This window comes from Pelophylax lessonae (assembly GCF_965119305.1).
Source record: "Pelophylax lessonae genome assembly, chromosome: 3".
NCBI lineage: Eukaryota > Metazoa > Chordata > Amphibia > Anura > Ranidae > Pelophylax > Pelophylax lessonae.
Window position 1 is genome coordinate 17,162,659 of NC_138770.1, and position 26,879 is coordinate 17,189,537.

At 44.0% G+C, this 26,879-nt stretch overlaps 4 protein-coding genes across 4 annotated transcripts in view; 2 read left to right on the forward strand and 2 right to left on the reverse strand.

The window, feature by feature from the left end:
• The window catches only part of LOC309550236 (uncharacterized protein), a gene marked incomplete at both ends in the record, with an annotated part of 809,557 nt that overhangs the window by 233,579 nt on the left and 549,099 nt on the right, over positions 1–26,879 (forward strand).
• Positions 1–26,879, reverse strand: part of LOC309548765 (uncharacterized protein) — a gene marked incomplete at its 3' end in the record, with an annotated part of 203,203 nt that overhangs the window by 81,461 nt on the left and 94,863 nt on the right. The window lies entirely within an intron of this gene.
• The window catches only part of LOC309550731 (uncharacterized protein), a 395,974-nt gene that overhangs the window by 27,679 nt on the left and 341,416 nt on the right, over positions 1–26,879 (forward strand). The window lies entirely within an intron of this gene.
• LOC309548770 (uncharacterized protein) lies at positions 947–26,533 on the reverse strand (the record flags this gene model as incomplete). The annotated part of the gene is made up of 5 exons (XM_082248717.1): positions 947–982; positions 19,257–19,441; positions 22,910–23,051; positions 23,156–23,362; positions 26,510–26,533. 5 exons carry the CDS (start codon positions 26,531–26,533, stop codon positions 947–949), a joined length of 594 nt encoding a protein of 197 aa, XP_082104843.1.

The window sequence follows — 26,879 nt, forward strand, 5'->3', positions numbered from 1 at the left end:
GATTTCCTATAATGGTCAGTTCCATCTAGTGACCATAATGTGCTTTCCTGACAGATGTCCATGGCAGCATATGTTTGGGCAGCCCCCGCCCTCGTTCCTCCCCCATTAGACCCCACCCCTATAAATGTTCAGGATAAGCCAATGGCTGCATTCCTTTTTTGTCCTCCTCACTTATAGGACCATTTTTGTATGAAGTTTTCCTACCTATTGGAAGTATTGGTGGGCGGGTCTGGTGCTGGGCAGCTGTGCGGGATGTCAGGAGCTTCCTTTGGTATCCAGAAGTCTTCCAGGATGTCCCGAATGGTCATTGAGTCCCCAGCTATCAGCGGGGTGGTGTTATGGCACACATATGTAGAGGATCCATGCCTGGAGAGTGGGCCCTGCCATCGGCGGCCATTTGCATTGGCTGGGAGCCCAGCTGTTAGCGGGTGGCCATTAAGTGTTAGACACGTGAAATTCGTTTCGGTGCGAATACAATTTCCGACAAATGTTTGGTTATTCCTAGATTCGGATGTATCCAAATCTCCAAATGAAATTGTAATGAATTTTGTTGAAATCTGTTAAAATTTGTTTAGTTTATTCATTTTCTAACGAATTCCAACTTCTCGGAGCGATTAGAATTCAGATCAGTCAAAACAATTATCGACCAATGCAAATTCTGTGTGAAGAAATAGCTGGTTGTTAAGCAGCAAGCCAGGAAGCCGGCCGCCCGCATCCTTACCAACCATGACTCATCAGCTGTCAGCGGGCTTCCCCACTGACAGATGAATGGAAAGAAAAGAATGCCGGCATTGCCTGGCAATAGAAAAATGTTTAGAAAAATGACATGGGGTCCCCTCCAGTCCATACCAAGACCACGCCAAACGATGAATCATCGTTTAAGGATGCCGGCTTCCCAGCCCCCTGCTTAACAACCAGCTATTTCTTCACACAGAATTCGAATCATTCAATCGTTTTTCGACTGATCGGAATCCCGATCGTTCTGAAAAGTTGAAATTCGTTAGAAAATGAATAAACTAAACATATTTTACCAAAAACAAAAATAAATTTAACGAAAACTAAACAAAAGTAAACAAATACCGAAACCAAACGAAACAAATTCCATAATGAAATTAAATTAGTAACATAACGAATCTATCCGAAACAAAACAAATTTTCCCATTCTGCACATGTCTCCTAAGAGTGCCCAACCCAGATATAGCAGTTGTGTTCCTGCCTCTGGTATCCGGGTCACCCTGCAGATGCATCGATTGCCCTGTGGAAGAGGTCCGGGACACGTGAGTATGTTTGGCTTGAGGTCAGCAGAAGGGAGCAGACGCCATGCAGGCTGCTAGGGAGTAACCAAAAGGAAAACATATGGAGAGGACTCTGCTCTCTGGGTGATCGATGTGCATTGCAGCATCTTATCAAAGTTTGGTGCAGTCGCCTACCTTTGTCTTCTTTTCTGTCCTGAGGAGAGAACTGTTTGTTGAAGCAAGGTTTGCTTTCTGCGTAGCGGTACCCCCGCAGGAGCCGCTTGGATATTGGTTTGCCCGGGCCTCCCACTGATTACTCCACAGCCAGATACAGGGTATTTTCACACAGGCAGGTGCACACACTCTTCCACTCATTGTCTCCAATGACCAGTCTAGGGGATGTGTTTTTATGTTTTATTTGGAGAACTTGGATAGGAGAAGAAAAACCAGAACTATCTTGAGAGTCCCAACATCCTATCTGTTCAGAGAAATGGGAAACTACAGATGTTAAATAAAATATAGGAAAGCAGCAACCTCAAGTGTGACCGCCACCCCAAAAGTACAATATAGGATTAGGTTGCGCTAAAAGTGAAACATATATTGTGATTATATGGTATAAAAAATAGTCTGTAATAATGTCCAAAAAATGGAAACAAGAAGTGAGGTAACTGTGCAGGTACCGCTTACCGGAAACAAAATGTGTAAAAGCCAAATAATAAGTGACTCCAAAGGACCTCAGGTAGTAGACCCCGGTGGACCTTGCGGTTCCCACGTAGATCTCCTCAGTAAGGTATTGACATGTGGAATACAAAAAAGCAAAACGCCATAGCGTAAAACCAAAATAACAAAGGATAACAGGTGACACCCAAAGTGATTGGGAGCGCCAACGTTCCCGAGTTGAAGGGTAGTGAGTAGATGTGAATATAGAAGAGAAACTTGATCACCGCAAGAGCTCAATATGTACTTCTTACCGGAGTGTAAATAAGGAATCACCAAACAGATAAAGTCAGACACCTCCCCCAGTAGGACAGCAGCTTACCACAGAGATGAGTGTGAGGAGCATAAACGACTTGTGCGTCCCAACCATGCAAACCAGAAAGGGCACCGCCAATAATAAATACCCTTACCGACTCCAGGTGAATAGTGGGCAATTGGATGTTCAGGGGACCGATCCACTGAGACCTCCACTAGAGGCTCCACTGGAACTCAGGATGCAGGTGTAACATCAACCATGGAATACAAAGAAGCACGCCATAGCATAAAACCCACTGATGTTTTATTAAATAAAAAAGACAGACACTTACAAGCATCGGATGATAAAAGCCAAAGGAGAGAGGTAACAGCCGCCGGCCGGACGGCTCCGCTCGCCCGTCCTTCGTGGACAATAATGTGAAGGTGACGTCAGCACGTCGTGAATTGACGCGTTTCATCAAAGATGATGTTCTCAAAGGTACGGGCGGCGTGCTGACGCCACCTATATATAGCCATAATTATCGTGGAATCGATGACCGGAAGTTCCCTTACCGCCATCTTGGTTAAGGTAACCCGGAAACAGAAATTGTATGCACGGTCCAGGAACTGGTTGGTAATAGGAAATAGGGAATGTAAACAACATAAAATTAGTCCAGAGGTGGCCCGGAACCGGAAGTTGATTACGAGGTCCGAGACTAGTTGGTAACAAGACATAAAGAATATAAACAAACAGGCGATGACCCTGACAGGATAGCACAGGCCAGAGGGGCCGGGCTTGCCAAATAATTGTTAGAATAAGCAGGAGAAAACTCTGCCTTACTAAGCCATTATAATGATTATAGAAAAAAAGGGTTATTGGTGGCAGAAATAGACTAGATAACTGTCTACAAATAAATAATATGGGACATTCCGGTGATGGATTCAGACCATAAGTAATAAATACATAAAAATCTCAATCACAGCCATATGTTACAATAAATTAATCAATAATTCAATAATAATCACAGTCCATAAAACAGTTGATAATCAAAAATATTCACAGGTAACAAACCATATGTGAATACTAATATATCATGAAATATTGGAACATTAAAAATTTATTAAATTACAAAGACATCAACTGAGGATATCTCCAACAGTAACAAACTGTAATGGCTCCAGAGAGCACTATCAATTATAGTTAAATCAAAAGACATAAAATATCAAGAGACATAAAATTTTTTAAAATATTTTAAAATAATTAAAATATTAATATATTGAAACCTTGAGAAGTGGGCAGAATGTGGGAGAAAATAATACAGGCCCTAGCAAGGATGTAAAACACTTATGAATTGTCAATGAATGAATTTACTTCTGTGTCCACGTTCAATCCAAAAGGCATGTATGTTTTAACCCTATAAATCCAAGACATTTCAAGGTGGGAGATGCCTCTAGTTAAGGGTTCTCCCCTCCAATGTGGGGTGAACTTATCTATTCCAAGAAACTAAGTGTTCTTGGGATCACTATTATGGGCCTGCGCATAGTGCTTGGAAACTGAATGTTTCGGGAATGCTTTCCTAATATTGGCTACATGTTCATTGAGCCTAACGTTAAGGGGACGTTTGGTCCTGCCAATATATTGGTAGCCACATGGGCATTGGAGCAAATAGACCACTCCCTTGGTAGTACAAGAAATAAAGGGTTCGATGTCATATGATTTTCCAGTGCTCTGAGAGGTGAAAGCTTTGGTGTTATGTTTTTTCACAGAATTAAGAGAACAGATTTGACACCTGTTGCATCTGTAATACCCTGTAAGTTGGTCCAAAAAGGTCGCCTTAGGTTTCGGAGGTTCAAGCACATTAGGGGCTAGGCGGTTTTTCAAGGACGATGCGCCCTTAAAGATAACCCTAGGCTTGTCAGGTAAAGATGTTCTCAAAATCGGGTCATTGTTCAGAATATGCCAATGACGGCGGATCAGGTTTTTAATGACCATGTGCTGGCTGGAAAAGGAGGTAATGAAAGGTGCAACAGTCAAGGTGGATGTAGTGTTAATATTGTCTACCCTACGTGGTCTCAAAAGTTGAGCCTTATCCTGTTGCCCCTTAGGTACCGCCTATTAGGGCAATACCTCCGTATTAGGAGAAATTGTTCCAACCATCAGGAGTTTCTGTCCCAAACAGAGGTTCTGACCAAAAGATTTCTGGAAAAGTGGTATAACTATGGATTTCTCCAGGAAACACTCATGGAGGTCCAACAACAGGATAGGGCTCAACTTTTGAGACCATGTAGGGTAGACAATATTAACACTACATCCACCTTGACTGTTGCACCTTTCATTACCTCCTTTTCCAGCCAGCACATGGTCATTAAAAACCTGATCCGCCGTCATTGGCATATTCTGAACAATGACCCGATTTTGAGAACATCTTTACCTGACAAGCCTAGGGTTATCTTTAAGGGTGCATCGTCCTTGAGAAACCGCCTAGCCCCTAATGTGCTTGAACCTCCGAAACCTAAGGCGACCTTTTTGGACCAACTTACAGGGTATTACAGATGCAACAGGTGTCAAATCTGTTCCCCTTAACGTTAGGCTCAATGAACATGTAGCCAATATTAGGAAAGCATTCCCGAAACATTCAGTTTCCAAGCACTATGCGCAGGCCCATAATAGTGATCCCAAGAACACTTTGTTTCTTGGAATAGATAAGTTCACCCCACATTGGAGGGGAGAACCCTTAACTAGAGGCATCTCCCACCTTGAAATGTCTTGGATTTATAGGGTTAAAACATACACGCCTTTTGGATTGAACGTGGACACAGAAGTAAATGCATTCATTGACAATTCATAAGTGTTTTACATCCTTGCTAGGGCCTGTATTATTTTCTCCCACATTCTTTTTTTGAATTTAAATCTTTTTTTATTTTATCGTTGCTGAAAGTCACAAACACTGTGTTACAAAATATCACCCCAAAAAGGAAAAAAAAACACATTCCGGCAACACAGATACAGTTATCAACATCTTCCTAATCTTAAATGTATACAACTAGAAAAGTCATGTTATACCATATCTGCTATGCCCCCCCCCCTTACCTGTAATAAAAAAAAAACCCTCATACCCCTAAAATCCAACACTGTGATCACCATGGAGGGGACCAGTCTACCAGCCGAACATCACACTCTACCGACTACCCTGTAATAAGGCTCCTTCCTCAGAAGTCACAAATCCGTCCCAGCCTCCCCATAGTAAGGTGAATTTCTCCTGCTTGCATTTAGATGCCCATACTAACTCCTCCATCCTCCTGATTGCTTCCACTTTAAGTATCCAACTCGAAACCGTAGGGGGTGAGCTTTGCTTCCATTTTGAGGGTATGCAAGCCCTAGCTGCGCTAAGGAGATGGCCAATAATGCCTCTTTGTTTTTAACCCTACCTCTTTGTTTTTAACCAACCGGAAGCTGCGAGTGATCCAAGCACACACACACACAGCGAGGAGCGCTGTGTGGAGCTGGGTGGAGGAGGAGAGGAGGAGCCGCACGTGCGGGGGGGGGGGGGAAGCGGGAAAAGCCGCACTAGGAAGCCGGGGGCCAAATGCAGGAGCCGCGGACCAGGGAACCGCTGCGGGGGACATAGCAGCAGCGGCGACAGAGCGGACCAGCACGGAGACAGTGCGGGGAAGGAGCAGCAGCGGCATCAGTGCGGACCAGCAGGGAGCCAGTGCGGGGACAGAGCAGCTGCGGCGACAGAGCGGGGACAGAACAGCAGTGGAGAAGACAAGGACCTGGACCTGACCGAGGGGCGTAAGTAGGAAGCAGCTGATCTGCTGGTAGGGGGGTGGGCTGGTGGGGGACTACAAGTACAGTAGCTACTATAGACTGAGAGGTGCTCTTGCGACTGGTGGGTATCTTGCGACTGGTGGGTATCTTGCGACTGGTGAGTATCTGCGACTGGTGACCATCTTGCGACTGGTGAGCATCTTGCAACTGGTGAGAATCTGTGACTGGTGAGTATCTGCGACCGGTGAGTATCTGCGACCGGTGAGTATCTGCGACCGGTGAGTATCTGCGACCGGTGAGTATCTGCGACTGGTGAGTATCTGCGACTGGTGAGTATCTGCGACCGGTGAGTATCTGCGACCGGTGAGTATCTGCGACTGGTGAGCATCTTGCAACTGGTGAGTATCTGTGACTGGTGAGTATCTGCGACTGGTGAGTATCTGCGACTGGTGACCATCTTGCGACTGGTGAGTATCTGCGACTGGTAGCATCTTGCGACTGGTAAGTATCTTTGCGACTGGTGAGTATCTTGCGACTGGTGGGTGAGTATCCTTGCGACTGGTGAGTATCCTTGCGACTGGTGAGTATCTTTGCGACTGGTGAGTATCCTTGCGACTGGTGAGGATCCTTGCGACTGGTGAGTATCTAGTGACTGGTGAGGGTATTAGCGACTGGTGGGCACCCCAGGTTTAGTACCAGGGAAGTTAGAGGTAGTGTAGGTAAGGAAGAGCAGGTCGTTAATATTATCCCCATAGAGTAGTGGGTAATAATGTCCGACAGGATTGCGGATGCCACTCAGTGCACTTCTTGCGGCATGTATGCGTTCCTTGATGAATCAATCGAGGACGAATACTGCTGTGCAAGATGTGAGCGACTTGTTGCTCTGGAAGCCCACATCGTGGATCTAGAGAACACAGTGACAAGACTGCGTGGCATCTACAACCTGGAAAGGAGCTTGGACATTACCCATCAGGCGCTGGCAGGGGTCAGCATAGAGGAGGGGGGAGTAGAGGAGACGCAAGCAGCAGAGGTACGCAGCTGGGTGACTGTTAGGAATGTTAGTGGGAGGAGTGTCAGGGAGGCCAGTCCTGAGTTGATAGACCCTAACATGTTTGCCGAGTTGCAGGTTGAGGGGGATATCAACTCAGGGGTGGCATTGCTGGAGCATGCGCCCTCCCCCAGCTGCCAGGGGAGGGACGGCTCCAGGAAGAAGGGGGGCCGTGACTCAGGAAAGGTTAGAAAGGTTGTGGTAGTTGGGGACTCAATTATCAAGAGGACAGAGAGGGCAATCTAAAAAAAGATCTCGTGAACCGAACAGTATGTTGTTTACCGGGCGCCCGAGTTCGGCATATCGCAGATCTGGCAGACAGATTATTGGGCGGGGCTGGGGATGACCCAGCGGTCATGGTGCATGTGGGCACTAATGACAAAGTTAAAGGTAGGTGGAGGATCCTTAAGAACGATTTCAGGGACTTAGGTAATAGATTGAGGAAAAGGACCTCCAAGGTGGTTTTCTCTGAAATACTGCCTGTACCTCGAGCCACACAGGAGAGGCAGAAGGAGATTAGGGAACTTAACAAGTGGCTGAGGAATTGGTGTAGGAAGGAGGGGTTTGGGTTCCTAGAGAACTGGGCTGACTTCTCAGTCGGCTACCGGCTCTTTAGTAAGGATGGGCTGCACCTTAATGGGGAAGGTACAGCTCTTTTGGGGAGAAAGATGGCCACCAAGTTGGAGGAGCTTTTAAACTAGGAGACGGGGGGGAGGGCTCAGAAGTAGAATCAGTCAGGAGGGAGCAAAGGACTGAAGGCAGTTGTAGGGTCAGCAGCGACAGTAGGCCCACAACATCAATTGGCGGGTCTGTGCGGGAAAACCGCAGACCAAACAGGAATAAACATAACCACCAATCACGTTTAACTTCCGTAAAACTAAGAGGGGTATATGCTAATGCCAGGAGCCTAGCTAATAAGATGGATGAGTTGGAAATGTTAGTACATGAGGAGGACATAGACCTTGTGGGAATAACGGAGACTTGGTTCGACCCCTCACATGACTGGCTGGCCAATATCCAAGGGTACTCGGTGTACCGGAAGGACAGGGTAGGAAAAAGAGGGGGAGGGGTATGTCTCTATGTCAAGAACAATATAAAGGTGATAGAAAGGAGTGACATTACGGAAGGGATGAGTATGGAGTTAGAATCTGTGTGGGTTGAACTCGATAGGGAAGAAGATAAGGGAAAAGTAGTTGTGGGGGTTTGCTATAGGCCACCTAACCAAGGGGAGGAGGTAGAGCAGGAATTTTTAGCACTAATGGGTAAAGTGGCAAAACTGGGATCAGTCATCATATTGGGGGACTTCAATTATCCCGACATTGACTGGGAAGAGGGGACTGCACACTCACAGAAGGCCCGTCAATTCACGGAAACCTTACAGGATAATTACATGTCACAGTTGGTGGATTCCCCTACCAGAGAAAATGCAATCCTGGATCTATTGATCACTAATGACCCAGACCTAATCTCGGAGGTAGGAGTCCAGGACAACCTGGGCTCTAGCGATCACAGGATGATCACATTTAGTATAAATAACAATATAACAAGGCAAGTGGGGAACATAAGAACCCTAAACTTCAGACGGGCAAACTTTCCAAAATTGTACTCATTGATGGAAAGGGTAAACTGGGACCAAACCCTGGGATCCCTGACCACTGAGGAAAAATGGGAATGCTTTAGGAACATATTAAGCAAATGCATCTTGCAGTGCATTCCTATGGGAAATAAATTTAGAAGAGACAAAGCCAAACCTGGCTGGCTAAACCGTAGCGTTAAAAAACTTATTAGGGGAAAAAAAATGGCCTTCAAGAAATATAAATCAGAGGGCACAGTATCGGCCTTCCAGCAATACAAGGAGGCAAATAAGAAAAGTAAACAAGAAATCAAGATGGCTAAAATCAACTTTGAGAGACAAATAGCGGAGGATAGTAAAAAAAACCCAAAGAAATTCTTTAAATATATCAACAGCAAAAAAACTAGGGCAGAGCATATTGCACACATAATTACCGATGATGGGAGGATGGTTACAGAGGACACTGAAAAAGCAACCGTGCTGAATGCTTTTTTCTCGTCAGTCTTTACACAGGAAACGGAGGGGTACACTGACCATGACTGTATGGTTAGTAGTAATACACAGGACTTGCCACTATGGCTAACAGAGGGTGAAATCAGGGAAAGGCTGGATAAACTTAACACAAACAAATTACCAGGCCCGGATGGCGTACATCCGAGAGTACTCAAGGAACTCAGTAAGGTTATATCTAGACCACTGTTCCTGATCTTTGCTGACAGTATTAGGACAGGAGATGTACCAGGGGATTGGAGGAAGGCTAACGTGATTCCGATATTCAAAAAGGGCCAGAGGCATATCCCGGGAAATTATAGGCCTGTCAGTCTGACATCAATAATATGTAAACTTCTGGAGGGGATGATAAGGGACTATATTGTAGAATATGCTAAAGACAACAACATCATCAGCAGTAATCAGCACGGGTTTACAAACGGGCGTTCTTGTCAAACCAATCTCTTAGCAATCTACGAGGAGGTGAGCTGTGAGCTAGATAGGGGCAGACCAGTAGATGTGGTGTACTTGAATTTTGCTAAGGCGTTTGATACAGTTCCCCACAAGCGCTTAATTTATAAAATAAGGTCTTCAGGTATCGACAGCAGGGTTTGCTCTTGGATACGGAACTGGCTAAAAGGCCGTGTCCAAAGGGTGGTAATAAACAGCGCATACTCAGACTGGTCTGAGGAAGTAAGCGGGGTGCCCCAGGGCTCAGTCCTGGGACCAACCTTGTTCAAGTTATTCATAAACAGCATTGAGGACGGGATCAGTAGTTCGTTATCAGTTTTTGCAGATGACACAAAATTGGCCAGGGCAATAACTGCACAGCATGAAGCAGATATCCTACAGAATGACCTGGACAAAATGACGAAGTGGGCAACGACATGGCAAATGAGGTTTAACGTGGAGAAGTGTAAGGTTCTGCACTTGGGGACTAAAAACATAAAAACACAATACACGTTAGGAGGGGAACCCTTGGGGGAATCAAAAATGGAGAAGGATCTGGGAGTCTTGGTTGATGATAGATTAGGCAACAGCATGCAATGTCAAGTGGCAGCTTCCAAAGCCAACAGGATATTAGCATGCATAAAGAAAGGAATGTATTCCAGAGATAGGACTATAATCCTTCCACTTTATAAAACTCTGGTCCGACCGCATCTGGAGTATTCTGTCCAGTTCTGGTCGCCAGTCCTCCGGAGGGATGTGTTGGAGCTGGAGAAAGTCCAGAGAAGGGCAACTAAACTGATTAGGGGGTTGGAGGACCTTAACTATGAAGAGCGGCTGAAATCGCTCGACTTATTTTCCCTGGAGAAGAGACGTCTGAGAGGAGACATGATAGCAATTTATAAATATCTTAATGGGGATCTCAGCTTAGAAAAAAAGCTGTTCATTCGAAGGAATTGCATGAGGACTCGAGGACATACAATGCGATTAGAGGAGAAGCGTTTTAACCTCAGGCAACGAGGAGGGTTCTTTACTGTTAGGGCTACAAGATTGTGGAATTGTCTACCACAAGAGGTGGTTTCTGCGGGTAGTATGGTGACTTTCAAAAGACTCTTAGACTTACATCTCAAGGATCAGGAGATTAAGGGCTATGTTAGATGATTACAGTCACACACACCTACACAGGTTGAACTGGATGGACTATTGTCTTTATTCAACCTCACCTACTATGTAACTATGTAACCTGCGTCGCTTTGCCTGTGAGGGGCTGACTGCCGACGTAGATAGACGTTAGGCAGTCGGCAAGTGGTTAACTGAAAAAGATATACAGTAGGTGCGCTGTTGGTAAATGAAATTAAAAGCTGCTACCAAAGATCCAATTATGCAATTGGAATAAAGAATATGTGAAAACATGGTCTGGTACGCTAATAAATGTGACAAAATATATCAATACACAAGAAAATATTGATAATAAAGTGAAAAAAAATATGTATTCACATAAAGAAAGTCCATATATCGCTAGTGTATAAAAAAGTGAAATGAATCATTTCCAAATCCAACAGTGCAAATTCATAAATGGTGATACATATTCCCTCCACCATACAAGTTCTGCTCTCACCAGACGGAAATGATGAAAGTGCAAAATCAACTCAAAATCCACTCTTGTGCAGTGTGAAAAATCTCGCTTTCCACGTGTGGGCACTCAAATCAGTAAAAGCCTCTTACCAAAACACCAAAATGAGAAAGCATGTATTGTCAAATGGAAGAACTTCCTTCTCCTTAATATGAGTGGAGCAGATCCAGAAGGCTCATAATGGAATCCAGCTTTTACATATATGCTTAGAGGCGATCCCTCAGGGTGTACCCAGGGAGAAATGAATAGGCGGACAATAGTGCAGTACCTCTATACAATTTATTAATAAATAAAGACATGCACTTACAGTTAGGATGGTATCACTGAGCGGTTTGCATAAAACTTGTTGGTGACCGCGGCCGCCTGTAGTGTGGACCGCGGACAAGGTGTGTAATAGTGCGGCGCCTCCTCTATGATGCGTTTCCTTTCAAAAGAACTTCTACTGAAACAGGAGGATGCCTGCACCGTCACTTCCGTCCATTATATACCCCACTGAATAGACTCTTCTGGTGTCCACAAGGAAAAACCAGCAGTCTAAAAGGGTGTATTTGGTAGATATCGTGCATATATTCCCAACAAACATCTAATCAGGGATTAATCATTAGATGCGGAAAAGGAATGGTCAAATAATATGTTTAACCACTTGCCGCCTGCCCGCCGTCAATTGACGGCGGAGCGGTGCGACCATTATCCTGGGAAGACGTCATATGACGTGATCCCAGAAAACAGGGCAGGCGCGCGATCGTGTGTGCGCCGCCCTGCACTGCCGGTGTTGGGGTGTCCCCGGGACACCCCCCGTCACCGGCAGGGGGGAAACAGCCAATGGGCATGGCTGTTTCCCACGTGATAGGCTGTGTTCCAATGACACAGCCGATCACAATGGAGGAGCCCGGAAGATGACCGCGCATGCGCGATCGGGAGTGCGCAGCGCGGTCATGTCGGTGGCGCTGTGTTCCGTAGGAACACAGCTGTCACCGGCAGTAGTAAACAGTCACTGACAGTGACTGTTTACTAAGTGATCGGCTGTGAATCCATTCACAGCCGATCACAAAATGTAAACAAAGAGCAGTAACTCAGTGTTACTAGCTCTTCTCTCCTCATACAGCTTCCAGTGTGAGGAGAGCAGAGCTAGAAACAGTGAGTTACTGCTCTGTACACCTGTAAAAGTAAAAATCACAAAAATAAATGTCCCCACACAGTCCTCAGCCCCCCCCCCCCCAATTGCACCTGTCACCCAACAGTCAACTCATCTATGCCCAGAAATTGCCACCCATAACGTTCACATGTGAGCGTAGCGATCGCGGGCAGAATCACCACGATTCTGCCCGCGATCCGGAAATCATTGCAAATTGCGGGACACCTGTGCGTTGCCCGTGATTTGCAATAGCACCCCAAATGCTGTGCGATGCCGCGATTTCCACCTGCCGAATCGCGGTAACATCGCGCAAACAATGCATGACGCCCAAAAAAGGTACAAGAGTTTCTTTGGGGCGTCATGCGTTGTTTGCGTGATGTTACCTCGATTCGGCAGGCGGAAATCGCAGCAACATCGCACAGCGTATGGGGTGCTATTGCAAATCACGGGCAACGCACAGGCGTCCTGCCATTTGCAATGATTTCTGGATTGCGGGAAGAATCACAGTGATTCTGCCCATGATCGCTACGTTTACATGTGAACGTAGCCTAAAGTTCACCGGTCACCAGAGACTGCCATCAGTACCGCCGTGCACCATCGCCCGTCACCTGTCACCCATCAGTGACCATCGCCCGTCACCTGTCACCCCATCAATCACCGTCACCTGTCACCCCATCAGTCATCATCATCTGTCACCCTATCAATCATCGTCACTTGTCACCCCATCAGTGATCGTCACTTGTCACCCCATCAATTATCGTCACTTGTCACCCTGTCAGTGATTGTCATCTATCACCCCATCAATCATCGTCACTTGTCACCTCTTCAATCATCGTCACCTGTCACCCCATCAGTCATCGTCACCTGTCACCCCATCAGTCATCGTCACCTGTCACCCCATCAGTCATCATCACCTGTCACCCCATCAGTCATTGTCACCTGTCACCCCATCAGTCATTGTCACCTATCACCCCATCAGTCATCGTCACCTGTCACCCCATCAGTCATCGTCACCTGTTTGCCATATACATGCAATCACTTACTGACCGCCTAACGACTATATGCGTCGGCCATTAAAAGCTAAATACTGGGGTTATGGCAGCAGATAGCCCCCATAACCCCAGTATTTTTTGAAGCGGCGGGCGGTTGGCTTTCAGATAAGGGTGGTCCCAGTGGCGGATTTGCCGCGGAATTACCCTTACGGTGCAGGGGAAGAGGTGCCCCCCCCCCCCTCCTGCCGCGTCCCAGACGTTTTCCCAGCTTACCGGACCCGCCGGCAGCGGGGAAAACTATCCGGTCCCGGATCCTCAGAGACAGCAAGATGGCCCTCACTCGACTCTATGGTCTTGGAGGACCAGAGCTACGTCAAAAGACGTTGCCTAGCAACCGGTTTAAAGGGACGCTTTTTTTTTTTTCCTTTTTCAACAATTTTTTTTTTTTTTTCTTTTTTAGTGTAGTTGTGAGGTGTGAGGTCTTTTTGACCCCAGATCTCACAATAAAGAGGACCTGTCATGCCTATTTCTATTAAAAGGGATGTTTACATTCCTTTTAATAGGAATAAAAATGATCAAAACATTTTTTTTTAAACTGTGTAAAAATAAAAAAATAATAAATAGGAAAAAAAAAAAAACATTAAAGCGCCCTGTCCCCGTTAGCTCGCGCGCAGAAGCAAACGCATACGCAAGTCCCGCCCACATACGTAAACGGTGTTCAAACCATACATGTGAGGTATCGCCGCGATCGTTAGAGCGAGAGCAATAATTTGAGCCCTAGACCTCCTCTGTAACTCTAAGCTGGTAACCTGCAGAAATTTTTAAAATGTTGCCTATGGGGATTTTTAAGTACCAATGTTTGGCGCCATTCTGTGAGCATGCGCAATTTTGAAGCATGACATGTTGGGTATCTAATTACTCGGCGTAACATTATCTTTCACATTATGGAAAAAAATGGGGCTAAATTTACTGTTTTCTTATTTTTTAGTTCAAAAAAGTGAATTTGGAAGACTGCTGCGCAAACATGGTGTGATAAAAAATATTGCAACGATCTCCATTTTATTCTCTAGGGTCTCTGCTAAAAAAAAATATATAATGTTTGGGGGTTCCAAGTAGTTTTCTAGCAAAAAAAATGATTTTAGCTTGTAAACACCAAGTGTCAAAAATAGGCCCAGTCTTAAAGTGGATAAATGGACAACTTTGTGAAAAGTGCTACTTGGATGTTAGGCCTATGTATGTGGCCAGGCTGTGAAAAGGTGTTACACATGTGGTATTGCCATACTCAGGAGGAATAGCAGAATGTATTTTGGGGTGCAATTTTTGCTATGTACATGCTATGTGTTAGAAATATTGCATAAATGGACAGCTTTGTGTAAAAAAAATGTGTTTTCATTCTCTTTCCACATTTTGGAACTTGTGGAAAAAAATGACATATTCAAAAGACTCATTATGCCTCACAAATTATACGTTGGGCTGTTTGCTTTCCAAAATGGGGTCATTTTATGGGGGTTTCCATTGTCCTGGTGCTCCAGGGTCTTCAAAAGTGCGATAGGTTGTCAGGAAATGATATGTGTAATTTGTGCTCCTAGAATGCCGGACGGTACTACTTGGATGTTAGGCCTCTATATGTGGCCAGGCTGTGAAAAAGTCTCACACATGTGGTATCGCCATACTCAGGCAGAGTAGTAGAATGTGTTTTGGGGTGTAGTTGCAAGTATACATATGCTGTGTGAGAGAAATAACCTGTTAATATGTCAATTTGTAAAAAAAAAAAAAAAAATCTTCATTTTGCAAAGAGTTGTGGGAAAAAATGACAACTTCAAAAAACTCACCATGCCCCTTATTAAATACCTTGGAATGTCTACTTTCCAAAAAGGGGTCATTTGGGGGGTATTTGTACTTTCCTGACTTTTTAGTGTCTCAAGAAATGAGATAGGCATTCAGTACATCAGGTGTGGTCAAGTGTGATCAATTTTCAATGATTAGCACCATAACTTGTGGACTCTATAACTTTCACAAAGACCAAATAATATACACTTATTTGGGTTATTTTTACCAAAGATAAGTAGCAGTATACATTTTGGCCAAAATTTGTGAAGAAAAATGACTAATTTGCTAAATTTTATGACAGAAACAAAGAAAAATGTGTTTTTTCACAATATTTTCAGTCTTTTTTTATTTATAGCACAAAAAATAAAAAAACCCAGTAGTAATTAAATACCATCAAAAGAAAGCTCTATTTGTGTGAAAAAAAGGACACAATTTTTTTATGGGTACAGTATTGCATGACTGAGTAATTGTCATTCAAAGTGTGAGCGCTGAAAGCTGAAAATCAGTCTGGGCAGGAAGGGGGTGAAAGTGCACTGTAGGCAAGTGGTTAAACAGATATTGTATTATATATATGATTTGATATATATTGTTGTTTGCTATAATCAATAAACATGTATTATCCTTTTTTTATCCATTTTTGGTCTTTGGTATCAATAGACAGGCACATTCAAATCCCCACATCCAGTGTTTGGTAGACTTACTCCCTCCTTGTCTCATTCCTTTTCCTTCCCTCCCTCCATCCTTATTAGTCGCCTACCAACCTGGTTACATAACGATTTCATAATTTATCCCAGGGGACGGTGCCATTTATTTACAGATAGACCCTTCCTCTCCACACAATCTACACATCAGTAGGGTAATACTTGCATCTTTGGTAATATTGAATGTCGTACCTGAAAAAATAAAAGCGTACCCTCATCCTAAAGGGGCGCACTTTAGGACAAGTCCACCATATGTGTAGAAACGTCTCCATCTGGCCACACCCCCTGAAGCAGGAGGCCGATGAGCCCGGGTGATGACACCAATTTCTATTATACTTAGCGCCATCAAATGGCCAAATGCACATTTTTAGTTTTAAATGAATGATTGGTTTAACCACTTAAGCTCTGGAAGGTTTTATTCCCTTCATGACCAGAGCATTTTTTTGCTATTCAGCACTGCGCTACTATAACTGGTAATTGCGCGGTCATGCAACACTGTACACAAATGACATTTATATCATTTTTTTCACACAAATAAAGCTTTTTTTGTGGCCTTCAATCACAACTGGGTTTATTTTTTATTACATAAACAAAAATCAAACATTTTGAAAAAAAAAACAATATTTCTATTACAAAATATATCCAATATAAAAAATTATTAAAAAAAAAAAAAATTGAATGTCTGCAAAAGTTTAGGTCCAACTGTATTCTGCTACATGACTTTGGTAAATTAAAAAATCCCATGAAGTGTATATTAATTGGTTTGAGTGAAAGTTATAGTCTACAAACTATGGTGGAATTTACACAGCTTTGAGGTTATACTGGTAATGGTGGTAATCAGCAACTTAGAGTGGGACTGTAATAGTGTGGTGGACAATTTGGCGCTAGCTGACATTCACTGGGAGGGGCATTAACTGACACCGACATCACTAGTGACACTAATACATCAATAATAATACTATACTGTCACTGTACTAATGACAGCGGCTGGGAAGGGGTTAATATCTAGGGGCAATTAAAGGGTTAACCATGTGCCTAACAATGTGTAGTGTGTGTAATCTGCGCTGCTTTCACTAACCTCCCTTTTTTTTTCCCCTTATTTACAGAAAGTTAATTGGACGAATGTGACAAACATTCATTCAGCTGTTAAAAATTCTGGCTGCATTTTATTTAACACAGTGATTTCCTATGATCACCAGCTCCATCTAGTGGCCATATTACGATATTTTTCCTGAAATACCTCCATCAGTAAAAATAGTGCAATATCGCATTATGGCCACTAGATGGCGCCAATGATCATATGAGATAAAATATTGCCAAAACTTTTCACAGCTGGGCGAATGTTGGTCACACTCATTGAACTATTTTTGTATTTTTAAATAGACCTCTAAATGTTTCTGAAAGCTCACACCACAAAATGTACTCAGCCAATGAAAGGTAATGACTCTGTGACAGACCTAACCAGGACAGAGGCTTTTGGAAAGGACTGGGAGCGAGCCTCTTACCCAGTGACTATGGGCCCTGGTATTTAAGGGAACACTACTCTTTGGAAGGTGTATGCCTGGGGGGATCCGTGGAGTGGTCTTGTTTCTGATTCAAGTTTATGCCTCCCCAAAACACACAGACTCCGGGAACTGAAGGTTCCATTTCCATATTTGGGGCCTCTATGCCTCAAACCAGCAATGACTGTAGATGTTGTGTAATCAGCTGAAACCACTGGGGCCTCCTGCTAGAACGTGTTTATGTTAAGTAGATCTCTCCCATTGTCCCTGTCTCTCTGCTAGTATTGTCCCCTCCACCTAGGCTGGTTTAAGTGACCAGTTAATTAGCTCATGTTAAGTATATCACTGTAAGTTATCAGTTGCTAGAGGGGGAGTAGCGTAGTTCATGTTGGCTGTTCCTTAGTTATGTTAATTATATTATTATTTACAGTTTGTATTGTTAGGGTAATATGATCAGGAGGGGATGTCCTCCTGTACGGTATGAAGTATGTGTCTGAGCTTCAATAAACAGTCATTCCTTTGGATTTTACCTCGATTTTACCTCATCTGTGTACGATGTTTGGGGTAAAAGGGGCTGATATTAGCTCTCAGTTTGCCCGGAACGGTTTGAAGGGCAGGAAGCACGGTTTGGCGGAAGGAAGCACCTAGTCGGGGTGCCAAGCAGTTCCATCACAGACTCCATTTTTATTTTTCTCCTGCTATCAAAGGCCAACACGGTACAACACTTCATCCATGTCTTTGGTGACCTCTGATCTCCTTATGAAGTGTTTCTTACATGAAGATCAGCCATGGAGTAAATCTGAGGTGTATATCAGGGTGTGCTTCTTCCCGACATGTCCATCAACATTCATATAGAAGACATTTCCCGCACTCAGGGCACTAATACACCTCAAGGGTTGTGTGGGATCCCTGATGTACAGGAAGACAGGACTTCAGTGAGGAACAATTCCCTCATTCAGGACAGGAAAGTAACTTCTTCCCTGTGTGAGATCTCTGATGTTTGTAAAGATTGGACTTCTGTGAAAAGCATTTCCCACACTCAGGACAGGTATACGGCTTCTCCCCCGTGTGAGACCTCTGATGTGTGTTAAGAATGGACTTCTGTGAAAAACATTTCCCACACTCAGGACATGAATATGGCTTCTCCCCTGTGTGAGACCTCTGATGTGTAACAAGGTTTGATTTTCGTACAAAACATTTCCCACAATCTGAACAGGAAAATGGTTTCAGCCCCGTGTGCAGTTGCTGATGTGTGTGAAGATGGGACTTCTGTGAAAAGCATTTCCCACACTCAGGACAGTTATATGGCTTCTCCCCCGTGTGACATCTCTGATGAATAACAAAATGTCTTTTTGTTGGAAAAAATTTCCCACACTCAGGACAGGAATAAGTCTTTTCATCCATGTGAGACTTCTGATGTCTGGCAAGACTGGACATCTGTGAAAAACTTTTCCCACACTCAGAACAGGAAAGTGGCTCCTGCCCTGTGTGTGATCTCTGATGTTTGTAAAGAACGGACTTGTCTGAAAAACATTTTCCGCACTCAGGACAGGAATATGGCTTCTCCCCCGTGTGAGATCTCTGATGTATGATTAAATGGGACTTTCGTGAAAAACATTTCCCGCACTCATTACAGGAATATTGCTTTTCCCCTGTGTGTAATCTCCGATGTAGGTAAAGACTGGACCTGTCTGAAAAACATTTCCCACACTCAGAACAGGAAAACGGCTTCTCACCTGTGCAAGATATTTTGTGCACATCAAGATTGCATTTAAAATGGAAACACTTCCCGCACTCAGTACAGGAAAATCTTTGTTGGAAGGACGGGACCGTCCCTCACAGTCTGAGGTTCCTCAGGATAAGAGGAATACGATGGTCCAGCACTGTCCCTCACAGTCTGAGGTTCCTCAGGATAAGAGGAATACGATGGTCCGGCACCGTCCCTCACAGTCTGAGGTTCCTCAGGATAAGAGGAATACGATGGTCCATCTACACTGTGTGGTGCCGGATGCACATTTGAGGTAGCCGGGTTTTCTCCTGGACTATACTGTGTGATGTCCTCATCTTCTACTTTACAGTCTGGAGACAAAGTGAGACAATCCTCTGAGGTTTTCCTCATCTCCCGTCCATCTACTAAAATAGAAATACAAAGATTATTACTAGACATCAGCAGATTGGTTCCCCTAAACCAGGACTCCGCCCACATAAGGCAGCTTTGTCTCTGAGGATCTTACAATTCCACCCTCAAGGTAACTAGTAAATGGGTCCTCTGATCTCCTACCAGTTCATTTCTTTATTCATGGACTTTAGTCAGAGAGTGAGGAAACAACGAGAACTGTCTTTTATAGGAGTGACAGTGATGAGGGGATTATAGGATGAGTGTCCCCTCCCCCTCTATCACTCATTGCCATCTTCCCAACACAAGAAGTCCTGCACTTCCTTATTTAGTCCACGATTTAGTCATGAATAAATGCAGGACTGAGCCCAACCAGAGGTCAGAGAGTGAGGATGAAGACTGGATCGGTTCTGAAGACCTCCATCATTGGGTTACCGACTACTCCCCAAATATCACTTTCTGTTTAAGGTTCTAAAGTTTGAGGATGTTATCACATTATTATCAACATGTAAAAGTCTGTCCTCCCATAATATCATCAGATATAAAATGTCCAGCTGGTAGAAAATGGGTGCAAAAGAAGTAAGGCCTATGTAATGTACAACTTATTATATAGGATACAAAAGTTAGGACTATACAGTTTCGGAATTATGTACAACATAAAGTATATAGTGCCGGGGTCAGGAGTGTGTAATGTACAACATAGAGTATATAGTGCAGGGGTCAGGAATATGTAATTTACAACATGGAGTATATAGTGCAGGATTCAGGAGTATGTAATGTACAACACAGAGTATATAATGCAGGAGTATGTAATGTACAACATAGAGTATATAGTGCAGGGATCAGGAGTATGTAATATACAACATAGATTATATAGTGCAGGGGTCAGGAGTATGTCATGTACAACAAAGTATATAGTGCAGAGGTCAGGAGTATGTAATGTACAACAACGAGTCAGAGGCGTCAGAAGGGGGGTGCGGGGGGGGGGGCAGGCCGAACCAGGGTGTCCACCAGGGATAGGGTGACACCACTCTGCCTCTCATCTATGCGGGCCGGCATCGCATCGCCGCTGCGCCGCATAGTGCCTAGGCTCTGCAATGCATTGTAAAACCCCCACAGCGCTGGGGTAACACACAGGTTAACTTCAGAGCTTTCTCAGATCCTCCCCCTGCCTTCTCCTTTCCAATGGATTTAGTATGCGAGGAGGTCAGGTGGTGTTTGCCTCTCTCTGATTGGGCGGGTGTCGGAGAGGGGGCGTGGGCAGCCTAGTAGAGGTGAAGATGAATATGGCAGGGCTCTCTTGAGCTGAACTCTGCAGCACATGGGAAGCTGGAGTTCATGAAAGCAGAGGTACATTTCTACTGTGAAATTTGGGCTCTCTGCAGCTCCATCTCTGGGGAAACGACAATAGCTGGGCTTTTTCTGTGTTGTTTTTTGTGAGGGTGGGGGCGAGCAGCAGCCATTCTCAGGGACACACACACTTGTGTGTGTGTGTACTGAGCAAACCACAGTGGCCTCCCTCCCCTCCCCCATACACAGAACATTGTACAGATTCATGGCTAGGTGAGAAGCCTTTGCTGTCAGCTGTGTCCTTAGCCTTTGACAATCTCTATCATGTCCACAATCTCTGAACCCATCTCCTGTATCATGTCACTCTCAGGCAGCAGTAACTTTCATCCTTAGACAGTCTCAGTGTGAACTATTCCTCCTCCTCTGTGTGCAAGGGCCACTCCCCAGACAGATTCGGGCCTGCAAGGACCCTCTGCGTTTTGAGTACAGTACAGATGTCCTTCTAGTGGGTCTCCCCTGTGTCATCTTTCATGCACTGGGGAGAGAAATCTAAAAATATCGCATCCAGACCGTCTCTCTGCGTTATTCCCAGCTCCTCTTTTGGGTATGTTTCTTTGTCTGGATGTGATTTTTTTATATTTCTCTCCCCAGTGCATGAAAGATGAAACAGGGGAGACCCACTAGAAGGACATCTGTACTGTACTCAAAACGCAGGGGGTCCTTGCAGGCCCGAATCTGTCTGGGGAGTGGCCCTTGCACACAGAGGAAGAGGAATAGCAAATTCACACTGACACTAAGGCCCCTTTCTGCTGAGCAGGAGGATGACAGCTGTTCTCTGCTGTGTGCAGAGACACAGCTGTCAGGTCCCCATGCATCTCTATGGGGGAATCGGATGGGAACGGACCGTCAGTCCGTTCTCATCCGATCCGCTGAACGGATGGAAAATAGGGTTTCCATCTGTCAAGATTTGATGGATCGGATCAGATGTCAGCGGACATGTCTCCGCTGACATTCAATGCCCCATAGGGATGCATGGAGGGACCATTCAGATCAGCCAAAAAAAAACAGACAGGCGGATCTGAATTGTCCACATGTGTGAAAGAGCCCTAAGGGTGAATAAATTGATTGCTGAGAGGGAGACAAGCACTGCATCTGATAAATAAAACATACTAAAGTTACCGACTATTTAACAGCACAAATCAAAAAGAAGCACCTTATATCTGTCTGGGCACCTTACGTTTAATTGCACTATTTTCCACATTGGCACTTTTTTTATGAGTAAATGTAATTGCACTTTTTTTGAATAATACAAATATTATGTATGAATATTGCATATATGTTTTGAATAGAGTACTGTATATGAATTTGCACTAAGGAAATGTACTTTGGTCTTTATATGTAAGGACCCTTTCACAAAGGCGGACCGCTCAGATCCGCCTGTCGTTTTTTTGGCGGATCTGAGCGGTCACCCCATGCATCTCTATGTCCACTGACATCAAATCCGATCCATTAAATCTGGACGGATGGAAACCCTATTTTCCATCCGTCCAGGGGATGGGATTGGATAAGAACAGACAGACGGTCCGTTCCCATCCGATTTCCCCCATAGAGATGCATGGGGACCCGACAGCTGTATTTAATTATTTTCATAAGATATTGTAATTTAAAGGTCATTTTAATTCTCCTAGTTATTAATGTCGCTATTGCCATTACATTTAGTGTTATATGGGAGCTATGATTTACACGTTACATTAGTAAAAAAAACCAAAAAACATTATTGAAAGGGGTTGGGGTGACACCGTGAGTTACCGCACCGGGTGACACCAACCCTAGTGACGCCACTGCATAGAGTATATAGTGCAGGGGTCAGGAGAATGTAATGTACAACATGGAGTATATAGTGTGGGGGTCAGGACTCATAATATTGGTATTCAGTAATCAGTGGAAGCTTTTATGTTACTTGAAACAAATTGCAGAGGTCCCACACCGCTGCCTCCCATCTCCTGAGACAGCACTCAGTGAAGTGGTTCTGAGACTATACAGACATATCCCTCCACCCGGCACAGCCAGCAAGCAAAATCACAGAGCAAGCAAATCTGGGAAAATTGCGGTCAGAGATCTTGCTAGACCTGGGCACTCTGGACCAATCAGTGAGCAGTATGGGTGGAGGAATGTATTTAGGGTTAATGACCCACCTGTGCTGATCTCTGTAGGAGTGTCCTCCTCTATAAATGTCCCCGTTATTCCATCCTCCTCCATAGACTGCTGATCATCCCTCACATACCTCTCTTCTTCTTCTGCTTTAACCTCAACTTTTATATCTATCAGATCTTCACCCTAAAGAAAATGAGAGAAAAATCATCTGTAAAATATAAGTTCGCAAAAAATAATCCTCACATCATCTCCACAAGTCCATGTTCTAGATACTCCATCGCACCAACCTTGTAACAGTGAGGGACGGTGTGATCTTCCTGTGTGGAATCCCGGGAATACAGAGGACGGGGACATCTCTCTGGTGGGTTCCTGGTATTAGGTGGCTCCATCATATCCTTGTGTCCTTCTGAAAACTCCTCCATCACTCCATACTCCTCATCCTCCTCTTTATACTCTTCTTTAACATCAATATTATCATCCCGGAGGTTTCCACTCTGAATATATAATAAAACATTCATTGTAACAAACATGCTGTGTATAAATTATAACTGCTAATAATTGTCAATCATCTACCTGAGTACACTGCCGGGGTATAAGATTAATACTTCTAAGATCGAGGTTCTTTCTATAAACATTCCTCCCACAACTCTGGGCACCTTACAATCCGCTTACTCGTATCACTAGTGTACCTGTTCCCTCAAATCCCTCGTTATTCATGTGACACCTTCTCCTCATTATACTAAGCTAACCTTCCTTCTTTATTTCAAGACATACATTTATCCCTGAAACAATGGGATGCTTACTGTATAATATCTCCTGGCTAGGCGCGGTAAATGTCCTCACAATGTGGTTCCTCCCCAAACTGCTGTACCTATTGGAGACTCTCCCGGTCCAAGTCCCTCTTTCTCAGCTGAAATTGCTGCAAAGTGCCTTTGTTACATTTATATGTCACCATAAGTCCCATCGCATAGCACAATCCACTTTGCTTTGGCTGAGATATCGGGGCGGTCTGGGAGCACCTGACCTGTTAACCACTTCCCATCCGGGCCAATTCTGGCATTTATCTCCTACATGTCAAAATCATCATTTATTTGCTAAAAAATTACGCAGAACCCCCAAACATTAAAAAATATCTATATATTTTTTTTTCAGCAAAGACCCTAGAGAATAAAATGGCGGTCACAGCAATTTTTCAAACACAATTGTTTGGGAAAAAATACACTTTAATGAATTTTAATGCAAAAAAAAGATACTGCAACCCATTTTTTGTAAAATATATAAGATGATGTTACGCTGAGTAGTCAGATATCAAACACATGTGTCATGCTTTAGAATTGCACCCATTCGTGAAGTGGCGCAAAACTGCGGTACTTAAAAATCTCCATAGGCGACGCTTTCCAAATGTTTACAGGTTACCTGTTTAGAGTTCCGGAGGAGGTCTAGTGCTAGAATTATTGCTCTCGCTTTAATGTTTCCAGCAATGCCTCACATGTGTGGTCCGAACATCATATATATATATATATATATATATATGCGGGGGCACAACCTACGTATGCATTTGCTTTTGCGTGCAAGCACGGGGGACAGGAGTGCTTTAAAAACTTTTTTATTATTATTTTTTATTAATTTTTTTTTATTTGTACACCAACTCTATTTTTTTGATCACTTTTATTCCTATTACAATAAATGTCATCCCTTGTAATAGGAATAAGGCATGATAGATCCTCTTTATGGAGAAATCTGGGGTCACGTAGACCCCAGATATCTCTTCTACCCTGGAAAGCATGAGATAAAAAAAACATTGATCTCTGCTTTCCAGGATGAAAAACTGGCAGTGTTTACATCTGACAGCACCAGAAGTGATGTCATAATGTTGCTTTTGGCCTCCCAGGAGCATAGAGATGGCCGGGGACCATCCATTCTATGGTCAGCTCTATGGCACTGGAGGGCAGCAGGAGAGGGGGAGGACATCCCCTCCCACAGCCTGTAAATCAAACGGCTCATGACCAGCTAGGGCTTTTACAAGATAGGGAATTGCTGGCAGAAAAGAAAGATATCTGGGTGATGCCTGTAGCTGCACCCATCATCCAGATATCACCACTTCAAGTCCAGGACGTCATATGACGGCCTTCCGGTGGGAAGTGGTTAAATTATTATTATGCCTCCCACCTCCACACTTTCGTGTCCTGGTCTGTCCATCACCCCCCCAGTTGCTGGTCTGAAATAGAATTTTGGCTTATCTAGCCCACTCACCTATGCTCTTTATAATGGTCAGCTGACTCCACCATGTCCTCTCCACTGAAACAATCCTCCTCCCCTATGCTATTTATGTTGTCCATATGGAAAAAATGTTGCACACTGTATTTTCTTTCTTCACCATGTTCTCTCCTGCTTACCTTTTTATATAATCCTTCAATCCCAGACTCCCTGTCCTATGGAAGGATCCTGCCCTGGGCCGAAGCCAATAGATTTCAGTTACGTCATTTTAAACAAACATGTATACCGAGCGCTGAGGGCACAGATCATAGATGGATTCATGGGAAGACCAGGACAAACCTATGCAGCTGTCAAATACACTTTGGATAGTGCAAGATACAGGCGTACACAAAACAAAAGACCACGCTAGGTGCCCCCGTTGGTCACTAGAAGGAGAATTATCTGCAGGACTGTGAAAACAACAGCCAGGTCTATTAAGAGGAAAAGTCTCACAACAGATTATTACCCACAATGTGGTGGATAAGAACAGTCAAGTTAATGAAAAAGCCAACAATACCACTGCAAAAGGTCCCTGGGCATTAATGGAAGGGTCATCCAGCACTGCGGTGAGGGCTGATAGAGGGGCGCCAATCCAAAAGCCCTGGGAAATACAATACTGCCACTCGGGGAACCAGGCTGAGCACAGCAGCGCACTCGCGTGACGTCAAGGTCAGCCAGTGGGCGGGAGCAGGAAGAACCAGAGAAAGCCTCTGAGTCTCAGCATGGAACACAAGCTTGTAAAGTTACTGTGATGACGTGTTTCACACGCATGCGCTTTATCAAGTCATGGGGATAAAGACAACTGGAGTGTTTAAGCTGTATGTGTCCCAATAGAGGGGTGGGGAGTGGGCGGAGCCCATCCATGCTTATGGCTGCCATTGAGTCAGTTGCCATCAAATATAAACTCTACAGTATAATCACAAATGTACAAAATATCGTCATATCAATTAGAAAAAGAAAATAAAAAAAGGGGAATATTTGCCTGTATACTATTGTGCATATTCTAAGAACTAATTCCTATTATAATAATAATAAATAATAAAATAATAAAATATTACTATTAATGTTGATATGTCTGTCAGAGACAACAATTATGACACACAAAGTGGTAAAAAGAAGTTAATGGGATATGAGGATTATTATTAGACAATATTATGGATCTCTAAGTCCTCATTCAGGCCATATGGTGATAAGGAACCAAACGTATAAATCCAGAAGTTCTCCTTCCTACATAAGAGGGAGAACCTTTCATTATCAGTAGGTGAACCCTTGTTGAAGGTCCCAATTGCCATGACCTCCAGATAAGCCATGTGCTTGTGATGTGTCTGGAGTAAGTGGCGGGGAACAGGGACCTTTTGCAGTGGTATCATTGGCTTTTCCATTACCTTGACTGTTCTTATCCACCACATTGTGGTCAATAATCTGGTGTGAGACTTTTCCTCTTATAGTCCTGGCTGTTGTTTTCACAGTCCTGCAGATAATTCTCCTTATAGTTGCGTCATTTTGTAGATTTGGTTACAAGCAAACTCAGACCCTTTGAGGAATTCCACACTAAGCTCCATATTCCCAATAACCTCTTTACCTCTTATATTCAATGGAAGCATTTTTCTCCACCCCCTCCATCATTGGCTTTACACCGACCAACCAAATTCAAACACATATGAATCCAAGGCCCACACCAACCACACCTCATATCCTCCATCTACAAACTATTATACCAGGTGCTCCCGATTACTGAAAACCTTCACTTACACT